Source organism: Choloepus didactylus, chromosome 24 (genome assembly GCF_015220235.1).
Source record: "Choloepus didactylus isolate mChoDid1 chromosome 24, mChoDid1.pri, whole genome shotgun sequence".
Lineage (NCBI taxonomy): Eukaryota > Metazoa > Chordata > Mammalia > Pilosa > Megalonychidae > Choloepus > Choloepus didactylus.
In genome coordinates, this window is record NC_051330.1 from 7,775,225 (window position 1) to 7,799,179 (window position 23,955).

General features: G+C 36.6%; 1 protein-coding gene across 4 annotated transcripts in view; it reads right to left on the reverse strand.

Annotated features, from left to right (window-relative positions):
• Positions 1 to 23,955, reverse strand: part of SMOC2 (SPARC related modular calcium binding 2) — a 204,177-nt gene that overhangs the window by 55,827 nt on the left and 124,395 nt on the right. For all 4 annotated transcript variants that reach the window (XM_037817689.1, XM_037817688.1, XM_037817687.1 and 1 more), the window contains exons 8-9: positions 15,385 to 15,571; positions 2,207 to 2,289 (exon numbers count right to left, since the gene is read on the reverse strand). In XM_037817689.1, the coding sequence (XP_037673617.1) occupies positions 2,207 to 2,289; positions 15,385 to 15,571 (270 nt within the window). The remainder of the gene's footprint in view (positions 1 to 2,206; positions 2,290 to 15,384; positions 15,572 to 23,955) is intronic.

Sequence of the window (23,955 nt, forward strand, 5' to 3'; positions counted from 1 at the left end):
AAGCATTAAAAAAAAAAACAGGTGAGCCCACTGCAACAAACCAATAAATCCAATAAATATAAAAAGGTGTGTTTTTTTTTTTACTTTTAAAACTGATACATCTAAAAAGCAAAACAAAAAATAACAAATAAAACATACACAGACATCTCCAGAGCAGCAAAGTCGATTGCTACATATTATCTCACTAACCCACAAGCAAGAATCTAATACTAAATTCATAACCATAAATATAATAGAGCATAAATATAATAAATATAAATAAAATAAATCAGCATCTTCACAGAATGAAGTCATCTCAGTTTCTTTGTCAAATAAAAATATACATCATCATAATGACTATTTATAGTTAAGAAGAGTAACTGTATAAGTGAAATTGTTTCATTGCTTCTGGAGACTCGAAGTCAGAGACAATTGAAAAATGCTGAGTTATCACCTAGAAGTTAAGACTTACCAAAAATGACTTAATACAACAAAAACTGCCTTTTAATGAAGTTCATCTACTTGTATATCCAAGACACCAAGAAAGAACCAAAAGAAAAACTTTAATTAAGTGGCCTTAAAAAAGAACTAAGTTTGTTTAAAAATATGAAACAATTTATCTTATTAACTCTTGCAAGGCAGACCGAAAGTAGCATTAACCCACTAAGGCCTATGGCTACAAATTATACAAATGAGTTTTGTTATTGGTTGCTGAGAATGCTCTGAGTACTCCTTTTACCCAGAAATGATGATGGAGCTGGGATTTTCTAGGTTGCGTAGAGAGTGCATTAATTTTTGATAAAGTGGATAATTTATCAATTGTTCCCCTCCTTCTAGAAACCAAGTTCGGGTCATGTTCCTCAGACGAGCTTCCCCTGGTTCCTATAATATTTTTCGTAATGTACTTCACTCTTGATATTTTGTTGCTTTCCTGACAAAGCCAGGAGGTCTCCTAGGGAAGGAATCGTGTTTTGCTTCCACTGGAGGTGCACTCTCTCATCTCTGCTCTCTCTGTACCAAGTTCTTTCATTCAAAATTTTGTTGGATGGATATGAAAAAATATGAATGAATAATTTATATATCACAGTTATTCTGGTTTTCTCTTACTTTTGTTTATAGGCAGAAAAAGATCTTTATGTTTCATAATTTAAACCCTCCTTATTGATGATAGCACAAATAACACAAGGGCTACAAAGAAATTTCCTGACTTTGTCTAAGTCCAAGATCAAACACATTCTCTAAACTAAGGACATTATAGAATGATTTCCATGGTTTCTGAGGCTTACACAATCTGGAGATATTTAAAGGGGGGAAAAAAAAAGGATCAAAATGAAACAAAATAGCAACTAATTTTGAAGCATCTTACTGATGCAATCAAATTCACCATATGGTATCAGAGTTCTGTCTCTGAATTTCCTGATGTCATAAAACGAACTGAGCTATTGGAACTTTGCTTTTATGGCCTGTCTGTGCATTGCTATCAGAGGATGCCGCCATTTTTAATCTTTCATAAATTGCTGGAAGGATTGTGGTCCCTTGGGAGGCTTTAGGCTTAACTCATGAAAATATTCATGTGTGTTGTATCACAAACACTGTATTTTCACTTTTTATGAAGTTGAACACTCATGAAGCATCTCTTTGTGAAGCTATTTTTTTTGATAATTTTAAGTTTTAACTCACTGCCTTTGCATAATTTCAAAATTTTCATTCCAATTAAAATTATTTGACACATAGATTCAATCCACGTTTTTCAAAACCTAAACTTCAGTTCCTTCTACTGTCAATTCAGTTCAAAAGGAACGTCATAAAATGACATTTGAATTACTACTTTCTTTTAGGTGAAATAAATAAAGGATCCTTTTGGTTGTATATTTCAATAGCATCTAAAAGTTCTGCTGCAGTAGTATGATTTTAGAGACATTTTTTTCTTCCCTTAAATATGTAATCATAGACTTAACGGTTCTTCTAACTTTGCTAACCACGAATAAAATCATTATGAGAGTCCCCCAGTGTGTGTGCTTTATCTGCAGGCTCAGGTAAGCCGGTGTGGAATTACAGGATCTGTTGCAGAGAAGGGTCAGGAAGTGTCACCAGTCAAGACCTCTAGAGATGATGCTCAAGCCCACTTAGAAACAGCGCTGGATGACTTCATTTTCACCCTCCGTATCCAGAAACCTCACTGTGGGGGTAAATGCATTCCCCTCCAACCCCCACCTGGGTTACCTACCTTGGAGCTGACGGCCCTTGTACAAATCCCTTGTTTTAGTTGGGTGAGCCCTGGCCGTGTTATCACATTTCGGCTGTTCATACCTTCAAGGAGGGGAACAAAGGGGTGTGGGAGAGAAAAGAGAAAAGAAATGGTGTGAGACTTTGAAATGTGTGTTTTCTTCCACTTCCTGAGTGATCACACATGTTGTACACTTCTTTAGCTCACACACACACTGCATCTAGTTCTCCTATTATAACGTACATGATTTATTACCTTTTTTTTAACTTTGGGGAAAACTGAATATAGTAAGCTTAGAGAGCACAGTCCATTGGAAAAAGCATATTGTGGTTGCCGTCATTTGGCAAGGCTCTGTCTCTCACGCCCAGTTTTTCACACAAATCATGTATAGTGGCAGCCCAATGCCAACACATCCTCACGTCCATCCATTACATTATGTTATGGAAAATAAGCATTCTGCTCCATCATATCCTTGAGAAAATTCAGAGAGTGGGTAGTGTGAAAATAATCTGTAGAAAAGGGAGGGCAGTGGATTTGACCACTCAATTTCCCCCCACCCCCAGAAAAGGATGCAAAGTCTTAAAAAGAGCCTCAGAGCTTTAGATTTCTGCATTACTCAAAGACTAGTTTGTCGAACTTTCAATCCATTAATGAAGCTGCAAAATCTTGGTGTTGAAAAAGAAAACAACGTTCTGTTCTCACACAAAGTCTCTTCAATAGAAAACTGAAGAGAAATTGTGACTGGCAGGTGTCCATGGCGACCAGGTAAACCTCTGAGGCCAGTAACCATTGATTTGTGAGGTCAGCACCTTAGAATTCTATTGAATTGATGACGTAAACCACGTCACCCCTAGTAATGTTTCCAGATCCAAATCCAGGTAAGCAGCTTATAAATATATCCATAGATTCATTCATCCTTTCAACAGCTCTCTGTAAATGTCTACTTTGGTCTGGGCACTGCACAAGGCGTTAGAAATACAGAGTATGCGACAGCTGTGAAAATCTGTCTCTTGGAGCTGAGACTCCAATGAGCACAATGAATCGATGGAACCAGTTTCGGTAATTTGAAATCTATCATCATTGCATTCATCTCAAAGTCCATCTCCTCACAGGCAAATCCCAGGTAAGGATTGGGCATTAAAGAGTTCCCTGGGAGATGTGGGCTTCCTCTGAGATGGCTTTGGTTTGAGGACTCCATCACGGCCTTGCCAAATGCAAGATTCCTCTATCCAAGTTTCCTTCTTTCCCTCTCTCTTTCACTTAGTCAGACCTGCATCACAGCCTCTCCCAGCACCCACACAATTTCCTCTCATAGGCCTTTACCCTAATAAATTTATTGCACATCTAATCCCACCTTGGTTTCTGGGGCTTAGGGGACCTAGGTAACAAGTATGGTAAGTTAGGTAGGTGATCTACCAGTGCAAGTGGAGTAACCCAGTAAGAACCATCAAGAAGCATCTAATTTAATCTTGAAGGCTCGGTAAAGACTTCTTGACAAACGTGAATAACAACTAAGAGCCAGTCAGAAGGGGAACAGTGGAATATTCTGGGTCTGGAGATATGCTCATTTTCAGGAAGGAAGCAAAAGTTCTGCTGATTCCTCATTCTCTCTCTCTCTCTCTTCCCTATTTTCCTTTTGTTAACTCTCTAAGAAAGGGATCCAGGGATCATATTTACTTCCCAGGGATCATCTTCGATTTTCCTTTTACATTAATTAATTTTTTCCAATCATAACAAGTAAAAGCAAATGCCATTTTTCTCTTACGGGATATTTTTTTAAAGGTTCTACTGGCATCCCAGTAGAGCTCAGGCCAGTCCTCGAGTAAACAGTCGACTCACGGTGTTGGCTATAATAAGGTCAAAGGAATCATGCACTTCTCCCTTTGCCTCACACCTTGAATAGCTTCTCTGATTCCAGAAAATTTAACAACCAGCTCACACAAACATAATATGCCTTTTTGAAATGTTATTTTTGAAATTAAAGAGTCCTTGACAGTCAGGCACTTGATTAAACTACTAAGTTTTAACCAAAAAGCCAGTAGCATACTCTTTGGCAACGCAGTGGTGTGCAGCACCAGATGACAGAAAAACCACTGCTCTGAGCAGTGTGAAACCTGGGTGAAGAGATCCATTCCTGAGCCAGAGAATCTCCTGATCCAACTGCTATGGCAGCAGGCAGCAGTGGAGTCAAAAAGCTCAGCAAGAACACATACATAAAAGAAGCCAGTTGAATAATCTCATTACTAAGCTCTGATTTTTTACTTATGCATGTTACATTTGGAGAATCTGGACACTCTTATAGTTGAGAAATCTCCTTTTCAGGCTGTAGGTCAGTGTCAGCATCAGTGGGGTGGGAAAAGGTTTTAACTGATGTCTATGTTAGACCCAACACTTTCATAGCAAATGCCTGGGAAATGTGAGCTGTAGAAAAACAAGCAAATGTCCCAGGTCCTAATTAATTAGGTAGAACCTAATGACGGCATTCCCAGCAGAAATCAAACTTCTCCGTACATTCTTAAAAAGCACCTTGTTCCTGGTGAATATCAGGCAGCACCCTTCAGGACCCAGGGCTATTAGGTAGTGTCAGAAAATTAAACTATTAATATGAACTGTGTGTAGAGCCACCAAAACGCTTCACTTTCCAGCACTCAGATAATTTGTACAGGTGATAAGAGATCGTATCATTTTAATCCCGCATTCTGAATCTTTTAACTATGAAGCAACCTGGAAGCTAGCCATGTCTTAAGAAACACAGTTGATGCCTTTGAAGTCTCAAATAAAAAGAAATTCATATTTGGCTTTGACACCCATGCTATCCTACTCAAGGGTATATTTTAACTTTTTTCTATGAGGAAAAAAAATGAACACTTCTTGACTGTCTAGTTGCCCGTCAGATATCAGGCTCTCTGCCAGGAAGAAAGGTAATTTCATGCTCCAGCAATTGTGTGCACCCTACCAGTGAGACAGCTGGTCTACCAAGACAGGGGAGAGGAGGGTGCTCTAACAAAAGAACAGCCCAAAGTCTGACCGTAGATGGACAAACCCCTCGTCAGCTGTCAAGAAAGTGAAAGAGGAATCTCTCCAAGTGGGCACTAATGCAGGAGCTGGCCATCAGCCTGCTCCAAGCTTCATCCAATAGCCCATTCCAACTCTTTCCCTACTGTTAATTAAAGTGGGCCAAGTCGAAACATGCTACTCTCCTCCTCACAGCTCCATACTCTAACAGGGATGGCGTAGGCTTGCTCCCTCTTTCAGGCAGATCTGTAAACCATGACAAAGAGAACTAAGAGATGCTGAAACTCCCCAGTTCAACTCCTATTTTCCTTCCAGATGATTAGTTCAACTAGAAATTTTGAGTTGGAAGGAAGCTACTCTCTGCCCCTGGGAGACAGAATGTTACGTATTTATTGCCCTTACGAGTCAATAACAATATTCATACTTTTCAATTATCTGCATGGTGACATAAAGAAAAGAGAACTAAATCATAGATGAAAATGCATGTTATATTTATAAAAATTGTACTGTTGTTTTTCTTTGAATTATTCTTCCCCATCTGTGTGACAGTTAATTTCATGTGCCAACTTGGCTAGGTTATGGTGTCCAGTTGTTGGCCAAGCAAGAATTGACCCGAATGTTACTGTAAGGACAGTTTGTAGATGGATTTGAATCTATAATCAGTTGGTTGCATCTACAGCTGATTGTATCTACGTGCCCTCAGCCATATGGATAGTCTCTTCAACCAACCAGTTGCAGGTCTCAACAGCCAGAAATGAGGATTTCAGAAGTCAGGAAAAGAATTCCTGCCTCGATGTCAACCAGCCAGTTTCCCCCAGAAAATTCAGACTCAATTTCAGCATCACCTTTATGGGACTTTCCAGCTTGCAGCCTGCCCTACAGAATTTGGACTTGCCAGCCCCCACAGTTATGTGAGCCAATTCCATATAACTAATCTCTTTTATAAATATCCTGTTCATTCTAATTTTCTGGAGAACTCTGACTAATCAGGAAAATATACAGAATGATTGAAAAAAAATTTCAACTGTCTACTAAAACATTTGCTTCCTCTGCCTCTCACATTTCTCCCACAGAGCCACACGGCTTGCTTCCCCAATGTCTTCAGGTCCTGGCTCAGTTGTCAGCATGTCAGTGAGTCTTCATTCCATCTAAATTTTACCCTTTCAACATTTCTTCCACCGCTGTCTCGTTTAATTTCCTCCAGAGCATTTATCATTATCCAATATATTTGCTTACAGTTAGCTTATTATTGTTTTATTTTTTATTTCCTTCCATTAGAACACAAGCTCAAGGAAGCTGGATTTTTGTCCATTTTGTTCATTGCTGTAGCCCCACACCTAAAACAGTGCCTGAATCACTGAAATCATTCCAATATGGACTGAATTTTAAAAACAAGGAATGAGAAGGTGGGAAGATGGATGAGGAAGGAGCTCCAGAAATCAGTTCCTCCACCAGAACTGCTATTGAACTGGCAGGGACTGTCTGAATCAAATATTTTGAAACTCTGGAGACGAGGAGAGCATGTGTAGCATCCCAGGAAGAGAAAGAAGAGGAGGTGGTAAACTGTAATATATCAGTGAATTTCACCCTCCGGGCAGTGGCCATAATCCTCCATCTCTGCTTTGTGGCAGCAGTGGTACCCACACAACAGTCTCCTGATGCAGCTCTCTGGAGCCAGGGTGGCATGTAGACACCTAATTCCCCAGTATCCGGAGGTGTATGATCAGATTGCCGATCACTGCTTTGGATCAGCTCCTTCAGTTCTGAGGGAGACCATTTTTCCTAACCCCCTTGAACAAAAGTGGCAGAGAGTCTTAGAGACAGAACCCTTCCCCAAAGGTGTGGAAAGCAGTTGAAGGGCTGTATTAACTGGGCAAGTGCCAAATCAAGAAATGCAGCTTTAAAAGTCCCTGGAGAAGCCCTGGACTCTCTGGAGGAAACTTCCCAAATTCCCTCACCAGTGTGGTCTGGAATCAGCCTGCACTGATTGCAAACTGGCCTTGCTCTAGCTGGAAAGACTGATCTAGAAAACTCTTAGGCTTGTCCCTCCCACAAATTTGTCCTACAGGCAAAAGGAGCTTCGGAAAGCTAAAGCAGTGTGAGGAGTGATTAAGTCAAACAGCCAGGAGCAAGAGCTTACCTGCTTTAAGTCCTACCTGAAACACCCAGGAGATGGGAAAAGTTTATTTCATAGGGAGTACAGGAGCATTCAAACCCCTAGGGAATTGCTAAGCCACTAGCAAAGACAGGCTCTGGATAAGACACGGGCTCTGAAAAGACAGGGAAGACCCTCCACTTTGCATTTGCCTCTGGCTGATGAAGGATGAACTCAGAAGGAGGGCACCAGTCAATGAAAACACAATCTGCAAAAACTGTGACAGTTGATTTTTTTGCATTGCTTCACTTGGTTTTGTCAGCCCCTGGCACTCAAGGAAATCCCTGCCACAACAACAGCCAGATACTATATCAAGAAAAGGATCCTTCAGAGACTAAATCTCAGAGTTAACATTCAAAAATATTAACATGTACAGTGTGGAAGAAAAAATTACAAGACAGGCAAAAGAGAAATGGGAAATGATGGCCCAACCAAAGGAGGAGGATAAAAATCCAGAAGAAATCAACACAGTATACCAGACTGTGAAAATAAATACCAGACAAATACTTTACAAAAATGATCAACAATATACTTAAGGAGATGATGATAATACAGAGAAACAACTAAAGGGACATCAGGAAAACAATGAGTGAACAATAGATGAATCTCAAAAAAAGTGACAGAAATTTTTAAAAGAACTGAACTGCTGGTGTTGAAGACCACAATAATTGAAATTAAAATTCCCTAGAGGGTTTCAAAGGAGATATGAGCAGGCCAAAGAAAGAATCGGTGTAGTTGAAGACAAGAAAATTGAAATCAGTCAGGCTGACAAGCAGAAAGAAAAAAGAATTTGAAAAATTAAAAAGCTTAAGAGATCTGTGGAACACCATCAAGCATACCAAATATACATTACAACAGTCCCAGAAGGAGAAGAAAGAGAGAAAGGAGCAGGAGTATTGAAAGAAATAATGACAAAAATCTTGCCAAATTTAGCAAAAGACTTGAATATGCACAGCCAAGGTTGTGTGATTGTGAAAACCTTGTGGATCACACTCCCTTTATCCAGTGTATGGATGGATGAGTAGAAAAATGGGGACACAAACTAAATGAAAAATAGTGTGGGATGGGGGGGGATGATTTGGGTGTTCTTTTTTACTTTTATTTTTTATTCTTATTCTGATTTTTTCTATGTAAGGAAAATGTTCAGAAATAGATTGGGGTGATGAATGCACAACTATATGATGGTACTGTGAACAGTTGATTGTACACCATGGATATCTGTATGGTATGTGAATATATTTTAATAAAACTGAATTTAATTTAAAAAAAAAAGCAACATGCTATGTACAAGGAGTCCTAATGACATTAAGTGCCAATTTCTCATCAGATACCATAGATGCAAGAAGACAGAGGGATGAAATATTTAAATTGCTAAAACAAAACAAATTCCAATCAAGAATTTTATATACAAGATACTATCTTTCAAAAATGAAGAAACTTGTCAGCAGTAAACCTGCCCTATGGGCAATGCTAAAGGGGGATCTTCAGACTGAAAAGAAGGACACTAGAGTATGGATCAAAGCAACAGAAAGAAATAAAGACCTTTGCTAAAGGTAACTATATGTACCAGTACTACTGTCTCTTAATTCTTTCATTTGTGGAAGTGGCATTAATGGAAGAATTGAGGAACAAAAAAAGGTATAAAGGTTGCAAAGACCATGTAACAAAATGCTAGAGGAAAGTTTTGCATTGACAGTAGTTATTTAAAATGTAAATAGATTAAACTCTCCAGTTAAAAGACAGAGATTGGCAGAATCGATAAAAAAGAGTAACACAGCTATAGGCTGCTTACAAGAGACCCACCTTAAATTCAAATCCATGGGTAGGCTGTAAGTGAAGATGGGAAAAAACATAACATGCAAATAGTAAACAAAAGAGAGCTGGGGTAGCTAAACTAATATCAGATAAAATAGACTTTAAATAAAAAACAGTCATGAGGGATAAAGAAGGTCTCTATGTACTGATAAAGGGGTCAATTCTACAAGAAGGCATAAAAACTATAAACATATATGCATCTAACAGCAGAGTCCCAAAACATATGAAACCAATACTGAGAGATTTGAAGGGAGAAACTGAAAGTTCTAATTTAATAGTAAGAGAGTTCAATACACCTATATTCAATACACATTCAATAACAAACAGCATCTAGAAAGAATATTAATAAGGAAATAGAAGACTTGAATGATACTCTAAACCTAGACCTAAAAGATACATATTTAACTCTTCACCCAGAAAGAAAATACACATTCTTCCCTAGTGCACATAGTTCATTCTCCAGAATAGACCATATGTTAGGTCCCAAACCAGTCTTAATAAATTCAAAAATATTACAATCATACAAAGTATCTTCTCCAACCAAAATGGAATGAAACTGGAAATTAATAACAGAAGAAGAAAATTCAGAAATATATGTAAATTAACCAATGTATTCTTAAACAACCAATAGAAGATCTCAACAAAATAATAACTAGCAAAGAGAATAAATCAGTAATCAGAAACCTCCAACAAAGAAAAGCCCGGGACCAGATGGCTTCACTGGAGAATTACACAAAGTATTCAAAGAAGAATTAACAACAATACCGTGCAAACAATTGAGGATGGAATACTATCCAACTTATTCTATGAAGCCAAAAATACCCTCAAACCAAAGCCAAGAAAAGATACCACAAGAAAACAAAATTACAAAACCAGTATTTCCTAAGAACATAGATGCAAAAACCCCCAACACAATACTAGCAAATCAAGTCCAACAGCACACTGAAAGAATTATACACCATAATCAAGTGAGATTTATTCAAGTTATGCAAGGGTGGTTCAACTTAAGAAAATCAATTAATGCAGTACACCACATTAATAGAATGAAGGAATAACAAACACATGATCATCTCAAACGATGCAGAAAAGGCATTTGACAAAATCCAACACCCCTTCTTGGTAAAAATGTTTAGAAAACTAGGAACAAAAGGAAACTTTCTCTATATGATAAAGGTCTGTATGACAACCCCACAGCTAACACCATAGTTAACAGTAAAAGACTGAAAGCTTTCCTTCTACGATCAGGAGAAAGGCAAGACTGCCCACTCTCACCAATATTATTCAACATTGTACTGGAAGTTCTAGCCAGAGCCATTAGGCAAGGAAAGAAATTGCAGGCACTCAAATTGGAAAGGAAGAAGTAAAAAATTCCCTGTTTGTAGATGGCATGATTCTACATACAGAAAATCTTGAAAAATCCACAAAAAAATTATTAGAGCTACTAAATCAATTCAGCAATGTGACAGGGTACAAGATCAATACCCCAAAATTAGTAGTGTTTCTATAAACCGGTAGTGAACAATTGGAAGAAGAAATTAAGAAAAAAAATCCATTCACAATTACAACTAAAACAATCATAGATCTAGGAATGAATCTAACCAAGGACATGATGGATTTGTATACAGAAAAGTACAAACCATTATTAAAAGAAATCAAAGAGGACTGAAATAAATAGAAGGGTATTCCATGTTCATGGATTAGAAGATCAAATATTGCTAAGTTGTCAGTTCTACCACAAGCAATTCATAGATTCAATGCAATCGCAACCATAACTCTAAGAGCTTTCTGTGAAGAAATGGAAACATGTCAATCATCAAATTTATATGGAAGGGTGAGGGGCTCTCCATAGCCAATCCATCTTGAAAATGACGGATGAAGTTGGAGGGCTCATACTTCCTAATCTTAAAACTTATAAAAGTCACAGTAATCACAACAGCATGGTACTGGCACAAGGACAGACAACATAGAGCCATGGAATCAAATTGAGAGTTCTCAGATGAACCATCACATTTATGGCAAACTGATTTTTGACAAGGGTGACAAGTCCACTCAATCGGGAAAGAACAGCTGTCCAATGCAAAATAAATAAATAAATAAATAAAGGTGTGGACCCCTACCTTACAGCATATACAAAAATCAGATCAAAATGGATCACAGACCTAAATAGAAGAACCAGAACTAAAAAATTCCTAGAAGAAAGGATAGGGAGGTATCTTCATGAATATGTGTTAGACGATGATTTCTTAGACTTTACACTCAAGGTATAAGCAACAACAAAAAAATAGGCAAATGGGACTCCATCAAAATTTAAAATTTTTGTGCATCAAAGGACATTAGCATGAAAGTAAAATGATAATCTAAACAATGTAGAAAATAGTTGGAACCATGTATCTGACAAGGGTTTAATATCCAGAAAATTTCAAGAAATTATATAGCTCAACAACAACAAAAAAAAACAACCCAAATTAAAAATGGGCAAAATACTTGAATAGACATTTCTCCTAAGAAGATATACCAATGATTAAAAAAAAAAAATCACATGAAAAGATGCTCAACATCATTAGCCATTAGGGAAATGCAAATAAAAACCACCATAAGATACCATTTTACACCCACTAGAATGGCTACTATTTAAAAAAAAAAAAAAAAAAAAAACAGAAAATTTCAAGTATTGGAGAGGGTGTGGGGAAACAGGAAACATTCATAGTTGGTGGGACTGTAAAATGGTGCAGCCACTGTGGAAGAGAATATGGCAGCTCCTCAGGAAGTTAAATACAGAATTACCATATGACCTGATAATCCCACTTCTAAGTATATACACAAAAGAATTGAAAGCAGGGACTTGAACAGATACTGATGTTCATAGTGGCATTACTCACAATTGCCAGAAGATGAAAATATCCAAAGTGCCCATCAACCGATGAACAGATAAACAAAACATGGCATATACATGCAAAGGAATCTTATTCAGCTGTAAAAAGGAATGAAGTTCTGATACATGCTACAACATAGATGAACCTTGATATATTACGTTGAGTGAAATAAGTCAGAAACAAAAAGACAAATATTGTATGGTCTCACTGATGTGAAATAACTAGAATAAACAAATTCATAGAGTCAGAAACTAGCATATAGGTTACCAGGGGCTGGGTTGGGGGTAGGAAATGGGGAATTAATGCTTAAATTGGGATGACAGAAAAGTTTTGGTAATGGATGGTAGTTATGGTAGCACAACATGGTGAATGTAATTAACAGCACTGACATATATATTTGAATGTGGTTAAAAGGGAAAATATTAACATATGTTACTAAATTAAAATTTAAATATACATATATCCATACATACATAAACATGAACACTAGAGTGAACAATGGACTATAGTTAATAGTACAATTTTTAAGATGTTCTTTCATCAACTGAAGCAAAATAACTACACTATTGTGATGTTTTAATAATAGGATGTATGGGAACTTCATTATTTTATGCATGATTTTTCTGTAAACCTACATCTTCTCTAATTAAAAATACAAAAATTTTAAAAAGTGTTACATGTCCACATACAAACTTGGACATGAATGTTTATAGCAGAATTATTCATAATAGCCAAAAAGTTGAAACAACCCAAATGTCCATCAGTGGATGAATTATGAAAAAAAAAAAAAAAAAAAAGAGTTACAAAGGAAGAAACAGTCCCTCTTCCAAAAGAACTTGTGTGGCTGCGTGTGATGCATCTAGAAACAATGACTGGAGCAAGCCACAGAACAGGACAATAAGTTGAGCAAGGCAGAGCAGAATGAGAAAAAAAAAATGGTTTATTAAAATGATGTCTTTGAATGGCTGAAATAACCTGGAACTTCCCTATCTCCAAATTTATAGTTGTGTGTGTCTATAAATTTTGAGACTGGTTGAGTGTGAGAATTTTCTGTTAACGTCAATGGATAGCTAACAGTTAAACATGCTCATTAATTGACTTTCTCAAAGCAGAATTTCAGCTCCATCAAAGAGAACTTTTCTGTCTCCTACAACGATTTCCTCAACCCCTTACAGTAGTGCTTGAATATTGTTGGCAATCAATATTTTTGCTGAATGAATGAATGGATGATGAATAAAAAGCTGTAGCAGCAGTCTAAGGAATCATCTTCTTTTGGTATAATTCAATGTCCTTTCTTGGTTGAAAGTCAAAAAGGAGGGAGTTACTCCCTCATGTAAGAAAAAAATAGGGAAAATGAGAACTTGATACTTGTCTCTTTGGAATGAAACCCTGGTAAATTCTTGGCAGAATGAAATCAGGATAGATGGAAGGGAAAAGAGGGGTTATTATGTTTCTAGCATGATCATAACATAAACAATTTTACAGGTTCTTTAGGGATAACATTGCAAATGCTGATCTCGTCATTTCAGAGCCAGTTTGAGAAGTTTTGATTTTGACAGCTTAAGGATTTTTGTTGGCCTGTGCTAAGAAAATGTCTCCCAGTGACATTTGGCCTCTATTATAGAGGCTGAACTTAGGGTCTAACTCTAGCTAGTCCAAGGGGAACAAACACCCTGAATTAAGTACACAGTGAAGAAGTCAAAATGTAAAAATACACAGAAATATTGCTTCCCAAGAAAAATTTCTTAGAAAACAATACACCCCATACACACGTTGCTGCACAAGGACCAAAAAAAAGAAAAATTTCTCATACCAAAACCTCAAAAAGATTTATGTTGTCTACAAGCCGTGCAGAGCAAAGTTGTTTGAAATGATCTCCGATAACACCCCTGCAGAAGCCAAACCTCAATCCCAGGCCTGAATAACCTTGTTTGGAACAGATTCCTAACTTAATTACATTACAGAAATTCTGCCATCTATCAGACGTAGCTGAAATGATTAAAGTGTTAGCCATTAAGATCTGATTTATAAGGACTGGCTTTGATATTAGTAGTAGTATAATGATTTCCCAAACAGATCTCCCAAGAAGACTTGTTTTATTAAATGGACCAAATGAGTGATAAGGTCTAGTTGGACTTTGTTTTGATGGAACAGATATTATTTGAGTTCCCTGTACTTCAAGCTCCTGGATTCTGGATTGACATGTTTCCACCTTAAAATATGTACTGGTTGTACTTGAAAAATTGTGGGAAATAAATTAGGACATGTCAAAATGCTCAAGCCTGGGTAAACTGATAACATTTGAGAAACAATATTTTAATATGTTTGTAACTTATTTTACACAGATCAATGAAAAACATCTCAGCTGAATTCATACAGCAAAGAGCTGCAAAAGCATTTTCATGAAAATTCCATGATCAAATAGCTCAGGTGCTATGGTGAGATTATTTGCTTTGCTCAAACTTACACAAGACACAAATCAGTTGCTTTTTAATTTCAGACCCTTGAATAATGATGATTGCTTTTTCCTTTAGCACATTTTCATTTTTCTTAAGGTGATCACGTCAGGGTACGAATATTTTCACAGTATAGAACGCCATATGGGGAGATCAGCTCTTTTAGCTTATTAAATATTTGGCTCTGTTTGCCAATACCAGGAAAAAAAGGAAGGTGCATTTGATATTTGATACATTCTCGGTGCCTACCTACCATGGTAGCAGACACAGAGTGGTTTCCCACTAAAGTAAATCGTGTATCAGTTGGGGATCCATGCACCGATATGAAATAATTAGAATGAGCACACTCACAGGTGCAGAATTTCAGATATACATTACCAGGGGCCAGGATTGGGTAGGGAATAGGGAATTAAGGTTTACAACAGACACAATTTCTGTTTGGGATGATGGAAACATTTTAGTAATGGATGGTGGTGATGGTAGCACAACGTCATGAACATAATTAACAGCGCCAATTATATATGTGAATGTGCCCAAAAAGAGAAAATTCTAGGTTGTATATATGCTACTGAATAAAAATAAAAAACAAACACAAAGGCTGCACAACAAAACAGTGAGCCTTATTGTAAACGATGGACTATAGTTAACAGTACAATTATGAAAAATGTTCCTTCATCAATTGCAGCAAATATATCCCTTTAATGCAAGTGTTAATAATAGGGTGGTAGATGGGAACTCTGTAGTTCATGCATTATTTTTCTGTAAACCTACAACTCCTCAAATAGATAAAAATTGGGAGGTCTGTATCTCCTGATGTTCAGGCGCTAAACTCTCTCAGCAGCTTCCACGGCGAAGGTGCTTTACCTCGTAGACGTGCCAGGAATGGGCCGGCCCGTGTCCACCAGGACGCACCAGCAGTATCCCGTGGACGGGTGGCACTGCACCGGTTTATAAAGGCCACCGTGCGCACATTCGGGGATCACCACGTTGTCATTCTTCGGCTGCTTGGCTTCTTCCAAGGCAGACTGGTGCTCTTGGTCACACGAGGATGCTGGAGGAGAGGAGAACCATGGATTAACACATGGCCAGGTCAACAGGACAAAGGGGGACCCTGCTGAAAGAGACCCCTGGGAATGGGGAAATAGGAGGAAACTGAAGGAGCAAGAGGGCTGGCAAAAGTAGAGGGGGCAAACAGGAGAGATTCAGAAGTCTCAGCAGTGCTCCACTTCTTGGTGTGTTCAGAAGTGCTCCTCTAAATCACTAATCTTTAAACAGAACGGCGTAAACTGAGAAGTGTGAAAATCCTATGAATTTGGCTTATTTTCTGAACTTATTTAAATCAATTTTTGGCAGACCGTTAAGTGTGGTGGTCTGAAACAGGAAGCACGTATGTAAGTAGGATAGAAGCCTCAATAAATCCTGGAGATGAGAGTGAAAATGACTAAATGTGAATGACACAAAACTCATCACATAACACATTTAACACATGTCACAGAACAGCTACTATTTATTTAAGGTTGACTATGTGCTAGCACTCTACCAAATTCATTTTGTGGATTTTCTCATTTAACTCAACAACTACCCCAGTCTTCCCCAATTTGATAGATGAGATACTTTGGGTAACTTGCCAAGACCAAATAGTGAATACAGGGCTGACAGGAAACTCAAATCCAGATCCATTTAACTCCAAAACACATATACTTTAATCACTATACTCTGCTTGCACCTATTCCTACTATTTCAGATCAGACGGAATGAGGGTACCATCTGACTAATATTGATTTAAATAAGCTCAGGAATAAATCAATCTTGTGGAATAGTCATATTCTTTAGCATCATCTCCAACAAAAGATGATGATGCTATTAAAAAAGTAAAGGATGGTTATCTGCCCAGCACTAGTTACAATAAAAATGAGTCCATTCTACTCACTAGTCCTCAGATGGTAATGAATTTGAGTGGACAATGCTTTATGCTTAACTACAAATTCACATGTAGTTTGCAAAATAATCTACGATATATTCAAGATGTAATATTCTGAATGTTCAGGTTCTAGATACTTCCATCTCAAATCCATGACACTCAATTAACACTGGCAAAGTAAATCCCCCTCCTCACTCTTTCTTTTCTTTTTTTTTTTTTTAAGAATTCTAATTTGGATCACTTCTTTTAAGTCAGTCTTTGGAATGCTGTTTTCTAGGAGTGGACTGTGAACCACTGAGTCAGCCACTAGGAAACTCTCTGCCTGCAGTATAAATATCAAGGAGAGGGGACAAGAGACTGACAGAAGTTAATGTCAGTCCTCATGAATGGATGCCAGGGACCCCACTCTGTGATGCCAAGACGTAGCTGCCGAGGATGCTCCTACCTCCCAGTCATCACATCCCAGTTCTCTGACCTTCTGTCCCTGATGCCTCAATAAATTCCCACCAATTCCTTGATGTGTAACTTACCCAGACTTGGGTTTTATTTTTTTTGGTTGTAAGTTAAGAACCTTAAAAACAAAATTCTGATTCCAAAAGCCCATCATTAGGACTGAGAATTTGATTTTCATCAATGTTAATATTCCATTGACATTAATTCATTCAACTCCACAAATATTTATAGTGTATCTTCTGAGTCAGGCACCGCTTTGGGGGCTGGATGATGAATCATACACGTAGGCGATTTCTAAAGGCAGAGTTTATCTCTAATACACAAAAATAATTGAAGGCCTTATATCTCTTATATATCACTTTCTGATTCCTTCAAAATTTTATATTGATTGTTTCTTATAAGTTCTCTACTTTTATATATACTCAAGTTTCTGCTCAGCAAGTCAACAGAGAAATAAATAGAATCTAGTCCTGAGTTATACAGTTATTTTATAGAGGCTTTCACCCCAACTATAAGTCGGAAACTGCCATGAAATGAAAATAGCACTGATTGTTTCTTTCTGAATTATCCAGTTAAATCATGCAAAGAAACTAAGAAAAGCAGGGGTTGAGCTAAATGTCTTCAGAAGCAATTGATTTTTTGCTTTTTAAAAAATTCCTTAAGTAGTTAATGTATTACTAAATGGAATTAAATAACCAAAGAGAACCTGAAAGAAATCAGTTCTCCTATAATCAGCTTGATGATGATGGTTGCTTCTCAAGAGTAAGAATCCCTGGAAAATGCATTGCTTACCTGAGTAGTTCATTTGGTCCTTTTTCAAAAATTTTATTAGTGAACAGAATTTTTGGTGTGATTATCTAGCCACAAAATGCTTGTCATGCTCTAACCCAGGATACATTGTATCCATAGAAATAGTTCTGGAAAATTCTTTAAACATCCTTTTTTTAGGATTTTATGTCATATTTGAAGGCTCATTAAAAGCAAAAAAGGATCAATTAAGTCAATGCTCTCTTAAAAATGGCCAGAATGTGGTAAAAGTTTGAAGGTATCATAGCAGAGTCAAAAGAAATTCTGTATTTGTTTTTATAAACATCCGGGCTTGATTGATACTGTTAACGTAACATAAGCAATTTTATTTGGTAAACCTGGCTCCTGAGAGAAATTCAAACTTATTGGAGAAATGCAATTACATTTTCTTTTTAAGAACAATAATTTTAAGCAGAAAAAAGTGATAAGGCAGAAATAATTAAGGCAGAAGTCCTCTTTAAAGAAACTAATGATGACACTTCAAAATAGAAGTCTAAACAGAAACACAATTTATATATTTGAAAGCTGCCCTCCTTCCACTGAGAATTCCTAAGCTTTCAGTCTTCTTCTGCCAGAACCCACTGGAAGATTGGTTCTCCCAGGTCAAAATCAAGATGGTGAAAGGAAGAAATAATGCTGGCATAAGACAACTCTGAATTCCATAAAGACCTCATTTTACCTATGGAAAAAGATGAATGAGCAATGAGTGACACATGACAAATTATATTTCACCACAATCCCAGAAGCTTTCACTCATTTGGAGGCACACATGAACATGACTTCAGAGAGGAAATCAAGAAATCTCAACAGATCTCAACAATGTTTTAGAAAAATATCAATGAGGCCCCATAAGGTCTCAGAAAAGAGCACAGGAAAAAGGGAATATTCAGTGAGACAAAAAGCTGAGAGAACCTGAACAATGATGTTTGTAATAAGGAAACACAGGAGAGATTGCCCAAAGGAATATAGTTAATTTTATGAGTAGATAAGTAACAGGTAAAAGCTTATATCTAAGTGGAAACACCTGTAAATATTTGCATCTGTCAGGGTTAGAGAAGTGATCAAAGTTGGAGTAAATTAAGCTTCCCAAAAATGACCATCACCAGAAAAAAAATAAAATTTAGGATTCTGGAAATAATTCAACAAGAAAGTAAAATAATGCTTATGAAATAAAAGTAATATTAACTCATTGTAATGTATTACATGAAAATGTTTCTTTTATTTCCTATTACAAAAGGTTTTAATATATATAATTTTCTCTTACACTAAATTTTGAGGGGTCAATGTATGAAGGAAGAACCATAAATAAATAAATAAACAAATAAATAAATAAACAAATAAATAAAAGAGTTGGAGTTAATTCAAACAGTATTACTATGAGAGCATCCAAAGATTCCAAGCAAGGAAAGATGTGTCAGAAGAAGCCACTAAACTTTTCCAACAGGAACAGACCAGAAAGGAGTACCCATTGAGAAATATGACCATGAAAAAAGAAATGTTGAGATATTATTTGGAATTGGTTATAGAGTTAAATAAGTTTTTCTTTTTTTTCTCTGTCAAAAGAAGTTTGCATATACCTAGATGTAGGGGAAAAACCCCTTTGGAATAAATGAGGTTCTTGTTCCTGGTGAATTAGGGAGTCAATAGTGTGGCTATTAGAAATGGGATGCCCTTTTGGGATCCATTATTGTGAAATAGGAAAAAAACAATCTTCTGGACTAGGAGTCCGAGGCCCCTTCAATTACTAGTCTGATGAACTTTCACAAGGACCATAATCTCCCATGGATCCAATATTCTCATCTATTACTGTTCTGTTTACTCAGGATTATTACTTTGGATTAAATGGAATACTTTTTAAAAAGTTATAGGTTTCTATACAAAATCAAAGTATTATTATTGAGAAAAATTTTATGTAACCCTTTTGACATAGAGGCACAAAGAGTCAAAGATTCCATAAAGAAAAAATAAGAGTTATAATCATATCATACATGTAGATATTTTAAACACACACAGACATATCCAGTCTCAGAATGGAGAAATACTAGATTTTTCTGTAGGTTGTAGATTCATTATCACTCAGGCTTTTGGTACATTATTCTAATCATCTGTCCCACCAATAAACATATATAACAAAACCTCAAGTAACTAACAAAAATTGAAATGAAATTAAGCTAGAACTTCTGCATTTTTATGCACATTTATAGTTGTCTACTCAATTTTTCAACACATATATATAGTTATTATGCCACCAAGTCTCAACATTCTTCACAAACGATTCACCTTCTAGTCAGTGCATTGAATTCATTCTCACCCAAGCCATTGATTTTACAATAATTACATCTGAAAAACCTGTTTTCACTACGGATTAACTGATTCCCAGGCCGGTGATTCAAGCCCATAAAGAAATGTATCAACTCTTTCATGCAATCATGATTGAATTGTACTTTCTTCCAAAACTAACTCTATTGAGGATTTTATATTTTTCTAATTCCTAACAGTTGTGTTTTTATTTTTTCCCTATTCTAAATGCTTGTTGATGTTTGTGGCTCACACACTTAGTCTCCTGCGCCCGACACCCCATGCTGAAAACACTCCTGGAAATCAACTAAGACACGGGAGATAATCTGGCTCAATATTTTTTCATTAAAATACTAGACTAGGAACATGATGACATTCCAATTTACTTCTATGATTTTTAAGATGTATAACCCTATGTACAACCCTTTATTTTTAGAAAGCTACCTTCATAAAGTTAGTAGAATAGACATCAAACAAGAATTTTTTCCCAAAGTAGCCATAGATGTCAGTGACTTATATAATGCGTGTGACAGTCTGTGCAAATATATCTGACAACCCAAAGGAATTTAGACTACAACAAAGAGCTGCTAGATATTTCTGAACTCAAAGGAACTAATAAGTGAAGATCCCCATCAAATGTATGCTACTTAATTTTAGTATGACGATGTCTAGAGCATTTTTATAAGAAGCAATAACAAATCATATCCATTCCAAAAAAAAAAAAGTCTTTAATTTGGTTACATTTCAAGGGGCCACCTGTTATCCACAGTAAGGTTTTTGGCTAGGTCACCTCCAGAATAGCTTCCTATTAATATTTAAGTTGCATTGTTAACCTTCCAACAGGTACAGAATCCTAACAACTTTTTACAAAACGAAAATGCATGTCTTTCCTCTTTCAAGCTAATGGCATTGACCAAGATTTCTCCAATACCAGCAGCTCTTATCATGTGATTCGAGTCACTTCTGCTTGATCTACACTCAGTTCCTGTCCACTTTGCAAGGACTCGTCTCCTGGTCTCAGACTTTTCACAACAGAGTCATTGTATTTGTTGGAGAGAGTGCTGCCTGCTGGAGGGGTGGGCGGCTGGTTGGGTGGTAGGGTGGTATTGTTGTTTTCTGTTCAGGGACCCTGTGTGCCTTTTTTCCACATACAATCTGCTGTTGGCACATTGTGTTTTCCCACAAATACTGACTTTTTAAAAAATTGTGGAAAATTGCTATTAGGACAGCAGCCAAGACCTTAAGAGTTCTTCAGAAATTACTATAGGTGATTATGGTGTGCTCATATATTGCCCTAATATTTCTGACCCATTGCATTTATATTAACACATACGTAATTTATATTGACGGATGCAATTTTCTATTCACTCTTCTCATTTATTGATACAGTGAGTCAGGAAGAGACAATTGAGCAATTGAGCACATTTCATTTCCAAAGACAAAGCGTTTTTATTTAATCCTTTGGCTATCATTTCATAAATATGGTAGGCTGCAAGGTATGAAACGGAGAAGACTAAATGAGATATGAAGAAACATTTGTCACCTCTCAGTTCAAACCCTACCTGGCCACTTGACTTTGGGAATACAATGTAAATAGTGAGTATCATTTGCCAAATTGTATCCTACCTGCCAAAATACCTCATAAGATGGTCAGGGGGAGCTAAGGGAATAATATGAGTATATTTGGAGAAAAGGATAAAGTGCCTTTAAAAATTTTACTATTTAAAACACTATAATACTCAATAACTCTTTTAGACATTGCCGTAATATTATACAGTTAAAGTAAAACATTTAGTCTTTACACCAAGAAAATGTAAGTGTTCATTTTCATTAAGGTGAATTATTTCATTAATTAAATTAGAATTCCTGTTTAACACACATAATCCCTGAATCATGATTTAAAAAGACATTAAAACAGGTGAGCTAAGTTAATGCTAGTATTCTTTACACTTAAAGATCCCAATTATTTTTAAACTCACCAATGGAGCATAATAAATTAGTTTTCATGATATTCTCTTCTCTTGACATAATCCAAGGTACTCTCTCTTTAATTTAACCTAACGAAAGTCAAAATATAATCAGATAAAGTGAAGAACACTGAATCTGCCCATCTCTTCACACCAAAAGGAAAGAATGATGCTACCACTTCATCCTGTAATATTTTCTGGGAGTCATTACAGCATTTCACAAGGGCAGCGATGGGAATTTCTTCCCTGCAAAAGATTCTACCAGAGAATGATTATTTATATTCATATTCTCCAATGAAAACTTATTAAACGGATGTTTCCTATCATGCATTAGGAGAAAGCTAGAACGAGATGTGGAACTACGCATCTTTCACTCAAGGCAAATTGGATATTGCATAGTCATGGAAACCAAAAGATGGTTTAGAACTTTATTCTTCCCTGAATAAAACTATTGATTATTTTCCTATGATGGAAATTTTCTTTGATAAACTTAAGATATACCATTTTAAAATGTTGTTTGTCATAAGATTCTAGAAATTCAGTAAAACCTTATGATTAATAATTTTAGTTTACAGAGAAATAACAGACTTTGAATGATCTCTCTTGCAACTGAAGATATTCCCATGTAGAGTTTCATTCTTCAAGTCCTGTGTTGGCTACACAGAGATTAGGCTACATCAAGCTCACCCTTTCTGCTTATTCTACAAGAGTCACGAATATGAAGGAAAGCTACCAGTCAGCAAGCTTCCCTGTCTTACAGGTTTTTCTCAATCACTCCATTCTACCAAAAAAAAAAAAGTCTATTACCTCCTGATTTTCACTAAACCTGCCTCCCCACGGGAAATTTCCACTATAAAAGGTGACCCTTACCTGAATAGAACCTTGAATGTCTGATCAGGGAATTTCAATCATTTTAGTTTTGGAATCTTTCCACAATGCATTTGTGCCACCTACTCCTAAGGGTGGGTGAAAGTAAACCATGAGCACCTAGAATGCAGCTAGAATGCTAAGTGAGAGCACTGCAGACAAAGAAAGTGGCGGCACCTATAGTCCATGCTCTGTGTGCAGTGTATGGTGAGTTATAAAGAGCACTGGACTGATAATCACCAAAATTAAGTTTGAATACCTTCACTGCCATCTATAAGCTAAATGGCCTGGAATATGGGCAAGTGATTTATTTATCATTCCTGGACTATAATTTCCCCATCTGATTTGAGTTAAGAAGACCAACTTCAAAGGGTTGCACCAAGGATTAAATATTTCACCCATTCGAAGACGCATATATTTTTCACAATTTAACATCTCTGAAGTCACTGTGCATCTTATAGGCATTGACAGCAGTAAGCAGTCAGGAGCAGTTGTAACTACTGAGCAGTCACAGAGTGGATGTCAATCGCTTGAAAGGAAATTGCAGAGATGAGAGACGCATGCTCTTAGAAGTGCTACATCACCGACATTCTCAAAGGTTTGGAGGGACTACTGTACAGAGAAATGAGGACTCTTCAAGGACTTCCAGGCAACAGGCAATTCAAGAATTGGAAATGTACTTGCACACCAACCTTCACAGCAGCATTATTCACAACAGCCAAAAAATGGAGATGATCCAACCATACATCAAGCAATAAACAGATAAAGAGTATGTGGTATATACATAAATGGGATATTTTTCAGCCATAAGAAGACACGAAGTTCTGAGACATGCAGCAATGTAGATGAACTCTGAAAACATGCTAAGTGAAATAAGCCAGCTATAAAAGGATAAATATAGTATGATTCCACTTATATCGTCTTGGAAACTGTAATTATCTAAGTATTACTAAAAGCTATTTTTACTATTTTAAAATATTTTTAGAAGACCATTTATAACAAAAATAATGACAATACATTGTGGGATTTCTAACCTACGTAGAAGTAGAATGCATGTCCATAACTGAACAAAGAACTGGAGAGGGTAAATGTAAATAGACTACTGTAAGATGCTTGCAATAT